The sequence below is a fragment of the Microtus pennsylvanicus genome, chromosome 11 (assembly GCF_037038515.1).
Source record: "Microtus pennsylvanicus isolate mMicPen1 chromosome 11, mMicPen1.hap1, whole genome shotgun sequence".
Lineage (NCBI taxonomy): Eukaryota > Metazoa > Chordata > Mammalia > Rodentia > Cricetidae > Microtus > Microtus pennsylvanicus.
Genome location: NC_134589.1, coordinates 16,431,160 through 16,443,471, shown reverse-complemented (window position 1 = coordinate 16,443,471; position 12,312 = coordinate 16,431,160). Strand labels below are relative to the sequence as shown.

Sequence of the window (12,312 nt, the reverse complement as noted above, 5' to 3'; positions counted from 1 at the left end):
ATAAAAGATACATACACAAGTAAATAAAATAGAGAAAGAGAGAGCGAGAAGAGAAGGTATCAAAACACAGACAGCTGAGTCCCATGACGGCAGAGGCTGGATGAGCCAAGGCCTCCGCTGGTCACTAGCAGGACAGTGGACACCTTGCCCTCTGAAACTGGATGGCCGGGAAGGAGGCTGAGAAGGTTCTCCTGCTTGGGTTTTTTGTTTGAAAGGAAAATGGACATGTAGGATCAGATGTAAAAACTGGAAAGTTTTCAGTCAAGATTATAACCAGAAGGGTTGATGGACAGGAAATGCCTTGACGGGAGTCACTCTTGTCCATCCACTGACGCACAACTCCGTCCATCACCTGCTCTGCTTCCAGCTCCTGAGCTGGACCACTTTTTGCCACCTCCATGCCTATGAACTTGATCCAATTCACCATATCGTCTTTGCTAAACACCAATTATACTTTCAAAATATTTTGCTTTTTTTCTCGTCTTTTCCAGCCCTTTCCCCTCACAGAAGCCAAAGTGATTTAAAAAAGAAAAAAAAAACCCAAACTAAACCAGATCATGTCTCTTTCCTCCAAAACTATCCAGTGATTCTCACTGTGACGAGATTCATGTGGATGACGTGTCCTGCTTTCTCCTGTAAGAGCCAGCCTGATCCGGTTCTACGGAACTCTTCCACCTCCTCAGGTCAGACACTTCGCTTGACTCTCCAGAGCGTGATGCCCCGCCCCTTATTATGCTGGGATTTTTTTTGTTTGTTTTGTTCTGGTTTTTTTGTCGTCTTTTTCCTATATTGATCAGCAGCTGTCCTCGTCAGTTTTCCTTGAGGTAAGCCAGCTTAAAGACCCGGAGGGTTTGTTTTGGTTCCCTGCCTTGCAGGTTTGATCGTGACAGATGCTCTGATGAAATGGCACTCTTGCTAGAGGACATCATGGCGGCAGCAGCCATTCAGCTCACAGAGGCCAACAAGTCAGAGGGAGGTAGGGGCTGGATTTCCCTAGTTCCCTCAGCCAGCACACCTCCAAACACCTAAGACTTTTCACTAGAACCTGCCCCTTCAAGGTTCTGTCCTTTTGGTAGGCCCTGCCCCTTAAAGGTTCTACCTTCTCCACAGAGCCCCATAGGGAGCCCAGCCTCTAGCACATAGGCTTATGAGGGAACATTCTAGAGCCACACTGGAGCAGTAACCGAAATAACTTTATACTGTGTGCACATTTTCTATTTCCTAAACCTAGAGTTAAAAGGCCAGAAGAACAGGGCCCTTGTTCAGCACAAAGCAGGCATGGAGTGGATCAAATATCGGTTGAATGACCAAATCAAACCAAATGAAACAAAACTGGCAATGCTGAAAGCTTAAGTGATCTTAGACAAATGCAACGGCTCCAGGACACATGGTTGTGGCATTTCCTTCACCAGGGACCACTGATATCAAGACAATCGCCTTCCGCACTCACTGGAGAAACAGCATTAAACAAGTGTTTCCACATGCCAGCCAGGTGGAGGAGGCATCTTTTTGAAAAGCAAATGATTCCCTGAGTAACCCATCCCCAATTGCTGCAAATCTTCCCCCTTTGCAGTCCTCCTGGGTGCGGACTGTGGGAAGAAACTGCCGATCCTTCCCAACCCCAGAGCAGAGTGTCACCGTTCAGGTGAAGCCAGACTACTGAGCTGGGTCTGGTTTCCTTGGTGACTCACAAGGCTCAGTTCTATCTGAAATTGCTAAGAAAGAGAAGAACCTGATAGCTGAACTGTGTTTTCCTTAGGGAGGGACTGTTTTCCAAGCTCCATGGAGGCTGAGGATGTGTCTCCTTGATTGGCGAGGGCAGCTTCTCACGGGGGGAGGTGAGGACAGATCCTAAAGGTTCTACGAATCCCACAACCGAGTCCAGCAAGTCTGTCCCATGCCAGCCCCAGGTAATTGCATCATGACCCCTCAGGCACCCCATCACTTTTGTTTTTGCTTGCAAACACTGTAGCCACGGAGACCAGAAATTTGCTTGTTGTAGAGTGGCTAACCACCCTTTTTCTGGTGCCCATGACAACAGAAGGGCATGCTATAGGGCAACTCAGTTAACCCCTCAAGGTCTTTTTGCTTCTCAGCTCAAGGGCTGTGGGCCAAACACTGCATTAGATACGTGTGTGGAGGCATGAGTGTGTGTAGGGTACATGTGTGCACAGATGCACACATCCAACACACATGTGGGCCAGTGGAAGATGCTGGGTTCTTTACCTTACTCCTTTGAGACAGGGTCTCTCAATCTGGAGCTAGGCTGGTGGCCAGCAGACCCCAGTGATCCCATCTCTGCCGAGCAGAGCACTGGGTTACAGATGCACACGGCCATGCTTAGCCTTTTGTGTGGCTGCAGGAGTTTTAAACTCAAGTCCTTATGTTTATTCAGCAACATTTCACTGCCTGAGCCACTTCCCAGCCCCAACATTTGGGTTTTTTAAAAGCCCCCTAACATTGCAGCACAGAGGACGGAGTGGTGTAAAACACAAAGTCGGGACCACCACTGGGATAAAATGCTCATTTCACTTCTGCGACAGAATTGTGAAATTAGAACCAACCATTTTTTCTCTTTTTTTAAAAAAATTTATGTATGTATACGAGTGTGCTATCTGCATGGACAGAAAAGGACATCGAGTCCTACTATAGATGGTTGCGAACCATGTGGCTGCTGGGAATTGAACTCAGGACCTTTGGAAGAACAGTGCTTTTAAACACTGAGCCATCTCTCCAGCCCCCAGCACCAACCATTTTATACAATTGAGAAAGATGAGTGACTTTTCACGGTCAGCCAGTGAGTGGCACGTTCAGGGTAGGCTTACACCGATGCAGCCTGAAAATTCTTTTTTTTTAAAAATATTTATTTGTTTATTATGTATACAATGTTCTGTCTTTGTGTATGCTTGCAGGCCAGAAGAGGGCACCAGACCTCATTACAGATGGTTGTGAGCCATCATGTGGTTGCTGGGAATTGAACTCAGGACCTTTGGAAGAGTAGGCAATGCTCTTAACCTCTGAGCCATCTCTCCAGCCCCAGCCTGAAAATTCTATTCCCCCCAAAAGACAATCCTTGCTTTCCGCAATTACCTGATATTCAGAGTCCACCTTGTGCTGCATGTCCCGCAGATACTGAACGTCACTGACAAACTTCTGCCTGTCCCTTGCTTCATGCAACATGGTTCTTAGTTCCCGATCTAGGTAAGACAGAGAAGGAAACATACCGTGACAGATGTTGCTGCGGGCCACCACATTTGGGTTTATTTGAGTAGAATTACATGTGTTCGTTTATTAACCTATTTCCCCACTGTTTGAAAGGTACAAACGTTTCTTTTTTTGTACTTGTGTCAAAGTTCTTATAGGCTTTTCTGTTCCAGCCATAAATAATGCAGGCACGTTCATCAGCGGGCTTCAGAGATTCCACCCTGGTTACTCACAGGGAGTTAGGTTGACAGACACCTGACTGGGTAGCAGTTCCACCACATGACCGAGGAGTAAACAAGAACCCAGATATGCGGTGACCAAACTGTTAAGTCCTGGGTTGCTTAAATTCACGGATGTGACCATTGTCCTTAATCCAAGCCAGACATTGCCAGCCGCTGGGTACAGCAGCCAGGCAGGCAGACACGGTCTCTGCTTTGTGCTGCCGACGGCCTAGGGTGGAGAACCATCGCTACACAGTTCAGCTGGAACTGCCAGCACAGAGCCGGGTCTGGGCTCCTTGAGGGAATGGCACCGTGGAAGAGCAGAGTGACTGGAAAGATCGGCCTGCAACACTGGGCTTGGTAAATCATGAGTTAGGCAAGAGTTGGCAGAGGGCAGCGGGTGCCTCAGGGCATGAAGGAGAATGAGGAACAGTGAGGGCTTCTGTGGGGCCTTGCAGGTCAGAATGAGAAGTCACATGAGCTAATAATAGGTTCTAAGCCAGGGAATAAGTGTTTCATGGTGTACGTGAGTGCGCGTGTGCAAGTCGGAGTTGGACGTCAGTTATTATTTCTCCTCAATCACTCCTCGCTTTGTTTTCTTGAGATAGGGTCTCTCACTGAGCCGAGAGCTCACTGATTTTGCAAGAATAGCTGGCCAGAAAGTCTCAGGGACCCTCCTGTCTCTGCTTACCCAGCTGTTAAGTGGATGAATGGGGGAGGGTGTCGGTCCAGAACTCAAGTCCTCATGCTCACTACAGCAGCATTTCACTGACTGGGCCATCTCCCAATCTTTTACATTTGTGTTTGTTTGTTTGTTTTTGTTTTTCAAGACAGGGTTTCTCTGTAGTTTTGGAGCCTGTCCTGGAACTAGCTCTTGTAGACCAGGCTGGCCTCGAACTCACAGAGATCCGCCTGTCTCTGCCTCCCCAGTGCTGGGATTAAAGGCGTGCGCCACTGCCGCGCAGCACATTTGTGTGTTTAAAACGCTCCTAAAGTTGTAGTTTGGAGGATGGGGTGGGGTATTACGCGGAGTTGTGACCACCGATGGGCTAGGAGATGAGACGGTAACAAGGCTTGGGTAGCAAATGTGTGGGGAGGAGGAAGAGGAGGCAGAAAAGAAGGACAGTGGGGGTGGGGAGGGTCGTAGCTCCCAGGGAGCAGCCCGTGGGAGGGCCAGGTGCCCCTCTGAGCATCCACCTAGATTAACTCACGTCATAGTCACAAGTGCTGCAAGGCAGACCACGTAGTTTCTGATACAGGACAATGACCTAACCACAGCTCAGGGGTGATCTTAACAAAAAAGGAGGGATTTTGACCATCAGGAGACACACAGCCAAGACACAACCGAGGTTTTCCTCAGCGACCTCCTATCTTAAAATTTCCATTGCTGGAACAAAACACCATGACCATAAAGCAAAGTTGGGGAGGAAAGGGTTTATTCAGATCACACTTCCACAAGTGCTGTTCATCACCAAAGGATGTCCGGACTGAAACTCCAACAGGGCAGGGTCCTGGAAGCAGGAGGGGTGCTGCTGAATGGCTTCTTCAGCCAGGACCAGCAGCTCAGGGCTGGGCCTTCCCCCGCACTGGGAGAAAAAGCATTACAGTGGAACCTTAAAGCATTTCTCTGCTGGGGCTCCGCCTTCTCTGCTGTGTCAAGTTGACACACAAAGCCAGTCAACACAAGGGACTCCTTATCTTAACACACAAACACAGCGCTAACAAGCCACAACCCTTCCTTTCTTATTCATGCGCAAGATCTCACATTAACAACAAAAATAACTTTAAAAGTCCCACAGTCCTTACAAATTCAGATACATTAAAATTTCAGTCCTTTTAAAATAGTCAATCTTTTTAAAAATCCAAAATCTTTCAAAAATCAAAGTCTCTCAGCGGTGGGCTCTAGTAAAATACTTTCTTACTTCAAGAGGGAAAAAAAATCAGGGCACAGTCATAATCAATCCAAAGCAAAACAAAATTCCAGCAGTCCAGGGTCTGGATTCTATTCACGGTCTTCTGGACCCCTCCAAGGGCCCGGGTCACTTCTCCAGCTGCGTCTTCCTAGGCTCCGGCTGAATCCACTCCACTGCGGCTGCTGTTCTTTGTGGTTGCCCCATGGTGCTGACATCTCCAAAACACTGGGGTCTTCTGCTGTGACTGGGCAGCCCTCTTCACCAACGGCCTCTCATAAGTTCTCGTCATCGTGCCAAGCCTCTGCTCCTCTGCATGACCCCTTCAGTCCTGGGCCTTCAACTGCCACTGAGGTTGACTTTCATGAATGGCCTCTCCTGACCTCTTCGGCGCCAAACCTCAGCTGCTCTCCATGACCCCTTCATGCCTTCAAAGAGTCACCTGGGTGATGCCTACACATTGCCAAGGCCAGCAGCCAGAAAGGGTGGCGGCCTCTGGAAGACAGCTTCTTTGTGCTCTGAGGAAACACTTTCCAGAAGATTTCACCTCAGTGATGCTGCGCTCTCTCCTCTCTGTCTCTCTGTCTCTCTGTCTCTGTCTCTCTCTGTCTCTGTCTCTCTGTCTCTCTCTGTCTCTCTGTCTCTCTCTCTGTCTCTCTCTCTCTCTCTCTCATTTTTCAAGACAGAGTTTCTCTGTATAGTTTTAGCTGTCCTGGAACTCACTCTGTAGACCAGGCTGGCCTCGAACTCACAGAGACCCACCTGCCTCTGCTTCCTGAGTGCTGGGGTTAAAGGCGTGAGCCACTGCCACCAAGCTGCTGGTTTCTTCTTAATCACTGCTAATTTCTTAGCTCCAGCTGACCATCATCAAGTGTCCCAGTAAAGCCAAATGCCACTTCAGCAGTTCTGGGATCTTGCTAATGACAGCTGATTCTTCAGCCCAAGCTCACCAGAATCACGGAATCTTAAATAATAAATGACCCCGATAAGAGTCTTTATCTTCCTTCTGAAACTTCATAAGCCATGCCTCCGTCCTCTGTATTGCTCTCAATATTCTTATCTTCCAAGATCCCACAGAACATCCCACAGAGCTCTTAACACTCAATGGCTCTTCTAACCCTGAAGCTCCAAAGTCCTTCCACAATTCTACCAAAACCATGGTCAGGTCTGTCCCAGCAAAACCCCACTATGTTGGTACCAATTTCTTAGTTAGGGTTTCTATTGCTACAAAACATCAGGACCATAAAGCAAGTTGGGGAGGAAAGGGTTTATTTGTCTTATACTTCCACATTGCTGTTAACCACTGAAGGAAGTCAGGACAGGAAGTCAAATAGGGCAGGATCTGGGAGGCAGGAGCTGCTACAGAGGCCATGGAGGGATGCTGCTTACTGGCTTGCTTCTCAAGGCTTGCTCAGCCTGCCTTTTTATAGAACCTGGGACCACCAGCCCAAGGACAGCACCACCTACAATGGGCTGGGCCCTCCCCACATTGATCACTGAGAAAATGCCTTACAGCAGGATCTCATGGAGGCATAACCCCAACTAAGGCTCCTTCACAGTACACCTTGAATCTAACGCTTTGCTGTGGGGCCGAAAAATGCAGGCCCATTTCCACCTTGTCTGCTGGTCAGAGAGTTTGGAGATTGACAAGCATAGTTGCATGTCCCTCTCAGGATGTGATTGCTTGGTTCTTTTGATATTAAGACAGCTCCATGCCACCTGACAGATGGTCAGGATATGTAAATGTACTTCTGCTCCTTCCTTTGTAACTATGAGGTCACCTGGGGAAGGGCAGTCTTCAACACACCTGTCCTAGAGCACCTTTGCTACCTAGACAACAGAATGCTAACGATTTGAGGTCTCAGAGTGACGAAGCAATTGTGTTATTTAACCTTTGTGTCATGTTAATAAAGTCTTTTGTTACTTCCCCCCTCTCCTTTACATTGGGTATAAAAGCTGTGGAAAAACAAACACAAGTGATTTCAGAAATCACTGGAATACCCTCCCAGTTTTCTGTCTTATTATTTTTATGCATCTTCATATTCTTTACTTATATTTCTTCAGTTCCCATGCCCCTACCCTGGCAAGAGGTGATTTTGTCGAGGCCGGTCCTTGACCTTTGTCTTCCTGGAATCAGGAAGGGCAGCTTTTGAGACAAGAACGTGGAGATTGAAGTGCAGAGCTGTAGGCACTTCAGACACCATTCTTGTCTCATACTCAAATGGAGACTGTAATGGTAACAGCAAAATTGCTGCGGATCCCGACGGCTGCAGCGGCAGAAACGCTGCAGGCCCCCAAGCGGCAGCAGTGGGCCATGTGGCAGCAGGCAGCAAACCATGTGGCAGCAAGCAGCGAACAGCAGGTCCCAAGAACAGTCAGGCCCAGGCAGGGACTGCACAGTTCCCCTGAGTGGCTGCAGCAGGCCACAAGGAAAGACAGACCGACAGACACACCAAGGGACCACCTCACAGGTCTCCAAAGGCGGCTGGCTGGTCCTGGACAGGGAACCATGTGGCTGGTGAGAGACAGACAGATAGGCATACCACACAGAGTGAGGTTGGATATTTATTTAGTGGGTTATGGAGGGGAAAGGAATAAGGGAAGAAAAGCAGAGAGTCAGAGAGAGAGAGAGAGAGAGAGAGAGAGAGAGAGAGAGAGAGAGAGAGAGAGAAGGGAGAGACAGAAGGGGGAAAGGGGAGAAGTGGGGAGAGGCAGAAACTGCCTCTTTGAGAGGGAGATGGAAAAGGAAAAGACTCAGGCTGGAAGCTGAAGATCAGTTTGCCTCAGAGGAGGTGTGTGTGTGTGTGTGTGTGTGTGTGTGTGTGTGTGTGTGTGTGGCTTGTCTCTTAAATGGACAGGACAGATCATTACAGAGATCTGCAAGGCTCTGAGCTGATTGGACAGGTAAAGATTTGGCCACTGCTGCCATATTGTTAACAACTGAAGTTGTAGCAAAAATGGGTACTGAACAGAGAAAATGAACATGGGACAAGCCCATTAACAAATAAAATGTAAGGAAGAGGCAGTTGGAGAGGAGCTCAGGAAAGGATTTCAGAGGCAGGAGGGAAGCCCAGTGGATGGCCGGTCCAGATGGTGAAGGGAAGTCTCCAGGAGGAGGCGGTGAATACCCTTAGCAAGGGCAGGAACAGGACCAACAGGGCTGCCGTTCCACTGTGTTAGCTGTGTAAACGTGTCTTGACTTCAATACATTAGACTTGGTTGATACGGTCTAATTTATGACCACAATATTATAGCTCACAAAGTTATAAAATGGCACTGTTCGTGCCAGACTGAGACTGCCAGATCTCATCAACAGATCGTTGACCGAAGCTCTTTCATAGATTGCTGCATATACTCTCAGTGATTACGGCATGTTCTCAGCTTCTCAGAAACAGCACGGGGGGGGGGGGGTTGGTGGCACCAACCAAGCCCTCAGGTGTGTGCGCCCCGTGGCTTTCTTCCATCCTCTGCTTTACTCGTGTGTGTAGATACTAACAGTCAGCTTGTCCCTGACTCACAGTGACCCAGTGTCTGGTCTAGGAGTTATAAAATCTTGCAAGGTTTTCTGTCTACCCTTGAGCAGCTTGGGGGAACTTCCTAGTCCCTGGGAGGACTGTTTTCTCTCAAGGTAGACGGTGGGTCTTTGGCAAGTTAGGATCTGAAGCTACAATATATAGTTCTATAGCTGGTAAAACCCCTAACCAGGATCGTGCTTCTCCCCTCTTAAGCTATTCCCTAATTTTCCTTGTGATAAGAGTCAGGTTGACACGCCAACTTTTGTCCTGTAGGATCAACTTGATCCAGCTCCATGGAACCCTTCCACCACCTCACACACCACACTCTTGACTGCTCAGGGCATTGCTATCACTTGGCCCAGGATGGTTGGGTGAGCATTTTCCCATCATGCACTTCACAGGCATAGGGCTCTACCCTCATTACCTGTTTTTTCTTTCTTCATATATTTACCCGCAACTGTGTTAATTTTCTATGACTGTAACAAATACCTGAGGGAAGTCAGCATAAAGATTGTGTGTGTGTGTGTTAGTGTGTGCATTTCAACAGACATTAATGGGCCATATTTAAAAGTATCACTTTTAACTTTTCATATAAGTTTGTACCTGCATAGAATGATGTCTGTTCCCCCCTTTTCAGAAAACGGTGGGGTTAAAAACAGAAAGATGGACCTCCGCTGCTCCTGTTGGGAAGAGAAAGAAGCCTGTCTGAATATTAATCAGGCAAGGAACACCAGAATTCATAACCAGATTATGTTGATGGCCACAAAAGCGCACAGCCTACAGCCCGGCGGGATGAAACATTGTAGGTGTACAGCGAAGCCCATTGCTCTAGCATGGCTTCAGGGTGGTATAACGGAAGGAAGGGTCTTAGTCAGGAGGCCTGAAATTACCCGGCTTGAAGGGGTAGGAACCAACGCCACTGCAAAACTTTCTAGGTGCTCACTGACTTCACAATCGCCTTCAAAACAAAGGACTTTGCCTGAAGGAGACCCTCCCCACCCACCATAAGCTCCCTGTCACCCTACATTTGACTGTAAAATAAAAATCTCAAGCACCAAAGTGCCATGTGTAGTTCCTTATTTAAATATATCAAGACCTTATGAGATCGAACAATCTGTTTCCTTGGTGTCTGACCAAGGAGCCAGGAGGTTATTTCAGCTTAGGAAAACAGTCTCCACACGAACTTGGATTTTAGTCTGCACTGCAAGTTTGACAAACTGACCAGAGTGGACAGGAAACAGAAATAACTGTATGGGAATAAATCCACAGAGAGAATAGGCTTACTCAACCAGAGAGCCATTTGACCAAGGGCTCCCCCGCCCCCAGCAGATATAAGCAGTTGCAGGGGTGCTGTGTGGGGGTGGACAATAAAGTGTGGGCAAGGCCCGATTCTAAAATAGCAGCCCGCATTGTCCTCCGTTCTCACCTTTGGACCGCTTCCCGCTCTGAAATTCACACATGGTCATGCACACGTCTGTTGGGAGCCTCTAGTGACAAAGCACTGGACCAGGTTTGCTTTAGAAATCAGTGTGAGAAGCCATGTTCGGGAGAGGGAGAGGGCGAGGATGAGGAGGTGTGAGAGGAGGAGAGGAAGTGAGTGCTTCTGCCAGGCCTCAAAATTCTACACATCTGTGAAATTTCCATGAGGAATATTCTAAGAACTCTGTGACATATGAATTCCTCTCTGTTGAAAATTTCCAGGGAATTCAGGGTGAGTGAGGTATGCTGACTGAGAAGAACAGGACTCAATGGCAGACTGCGTTTCTTTCCATCCGCTAAAGATACCAAACATGTGCACACACAAATGCAGACTACCTGCATGTGCACGCGCTGTCTTCTTTCCTATGTCCATAACTGTCCAAAACAAAACAAAAATAAACAAAAACAAAAAAACCCCACAAAACCACGAAAAACCATGATCTGAAAGGAATGCTTTAAGCTAAACTTACCATTTTTCTCGCTCTGCTCTCTCTGTGAAGTCTCGCTAAAACGATACTGCCTTGGTTTTGGCAAATAAGCAAAATGTAAATTTAACCTCTTTAGAATGAAGCTTCATTTGAAACAAAATTTTAAGTAGCTGTGTTTCTGCCTGACAGTCAGGGTTATAAATTCCTCCTTTTCTGAGATTGGGTGCTTGGAAGAAGGATTTGAGAAACCTTTAATTCAACCTTTCCACGATGAATTAATTTGCAATGACAAGGATTCCATGATTTCCATTTTAGCTTGAGGAAAAAAAACTTATAGAAATTTTTTAAAAATCTCACTTTACAAACTTGTGTTGAGTATAGTTTAGTGACGAGGCCCATTTTATACTTCAGAGGCTGAGGGCCTGAGGCAGGGTGGGGAGGCTCTGCCTCTTCCAATTTAAGTTAGGAAATGCAGGTGGGGGGCGCGAGAGGCCTGGCTAACAAATACTGACCACTAAGCCCAGAGGAGAGGTTGTCATGGGAAACGGGAAAGACCACCACAAGTTTGACAAGCCATTGGCTTCTAGCATTAGTAATACCATCTTTTCACACTCAAAAGCTGTTTCCTGGACTTGAAGACCAACGGCATGTGCGGAGAAGGTACACAGCTGTGCGAGGGTCAATGCGCAAAAATTGACCAGACTCCCCTTAAATCTATTTCTTTGAGGCAGAAACGAACTGGATCTGGGGTCAGCCGGAGGAAGAGAGAGACTGGCCACCAAGCTCCAGGCCTGATTTCCCTCTAGAATCTTTTAAGTTTAAAAGGTTAAGTTGACCCTCAGTCCTGGAAAAGCCGGGACGTGGCCCGTTACCTTAGGGATCAGCACTTTCGCCCCTTGCCAGGGGCTAAAGGGGCCGCGGGGCGGAGCGGGTGGGCAGGCCCACAGCAGAGGAACCGCCCATCAATCGTGCGTGGGGCCGGTCCTGGGCTCCTCTTCCTCCCCCACGCCTCACGTCTTCCCTCCCACTTGCTGCCCCTCTTCCTTCTCCTCCCGGAGGCAGCTGCCCGCCGCGGCCACCGGCCTTTCTCGGGGCGCAGACGGTGGGGGCGGCTGCTTGGCGTCTTCCCGTTTCCTTGGCAACCGGGCCGCCTTCCTCTCGCGGAGCCTGGGCCGCTGGCCGCGAGCGTGGATCGTGGGGGTGGGGCAGGGCTGCGGCCTCCGGGGTCCTGAGTCCACATGTGGGCGGGCCCACTGGTTGCCGTGGGAACGAAAAGGGATGCGGTTGGGAAAGGAAAGCAGTGATGGCGGCTGGCTTGGAAGAGGCACGCCGATTTTGTCTGTGTTCACGCCCAGATGCCTTGCTGTTTCTTAAAAGGAGATCGGTAGGGGGGAAAATCGATTGAATAAAATATTAAAGGCAGTACATGGAAAGAAGAAAAGATACTGCATTTCTTGAGATGATTGATGTACAGGGATCTTCAAGTAAAATGTCCCAATCCTACATAAGAGAAGGAATAAATGATTAAGAGAGGCGCCAGTCAGAAGGGGGACCG

The 12,312-nt window shown here is 48.3% G+C and overlaps 1 protein-coding gene across 2 annotated transcripts in view; it reads right to left on the bottom strand.

The window, feature by feature from the left end:
* Marchf10 (membrane associated ring-CH-type finger 10) overlaps window positions 1-11,964 on the bottom strand; it is a 98,684-nt gene extending 86,720 nt beyond the window's left edge. Inside the window, exons 1-3 of one of the 2 annotated variants that reach the window (XM_075942158.1) lie at window positions 11,630-11,964; window positions 9,454-9,530; window positions 3,091-3,197 (exon numbers count right to left, since the gene is read on the bottom strand). In XM_075942158.1, the coding sequence (XP_075798273.1) occupies window positions 3,091-3,180 (90 nt within the window). In that variant the 5' untranslated portion in view covers window positions 3,181-3,197; window positions 9,454-9,530; window positions 11,630-11,964. Of the gene's footprint in view, window positions 1-3,090; window positions 3,198-9,453; window positions 9,533-11,629 lie in introns of those variants that run through there. The other variant, XM_075942159.1, reaches the window with a different exon arrangement.
* Between the last annotated feature and the right edge of the window lie 348 nt (window positions 11,965-12,312).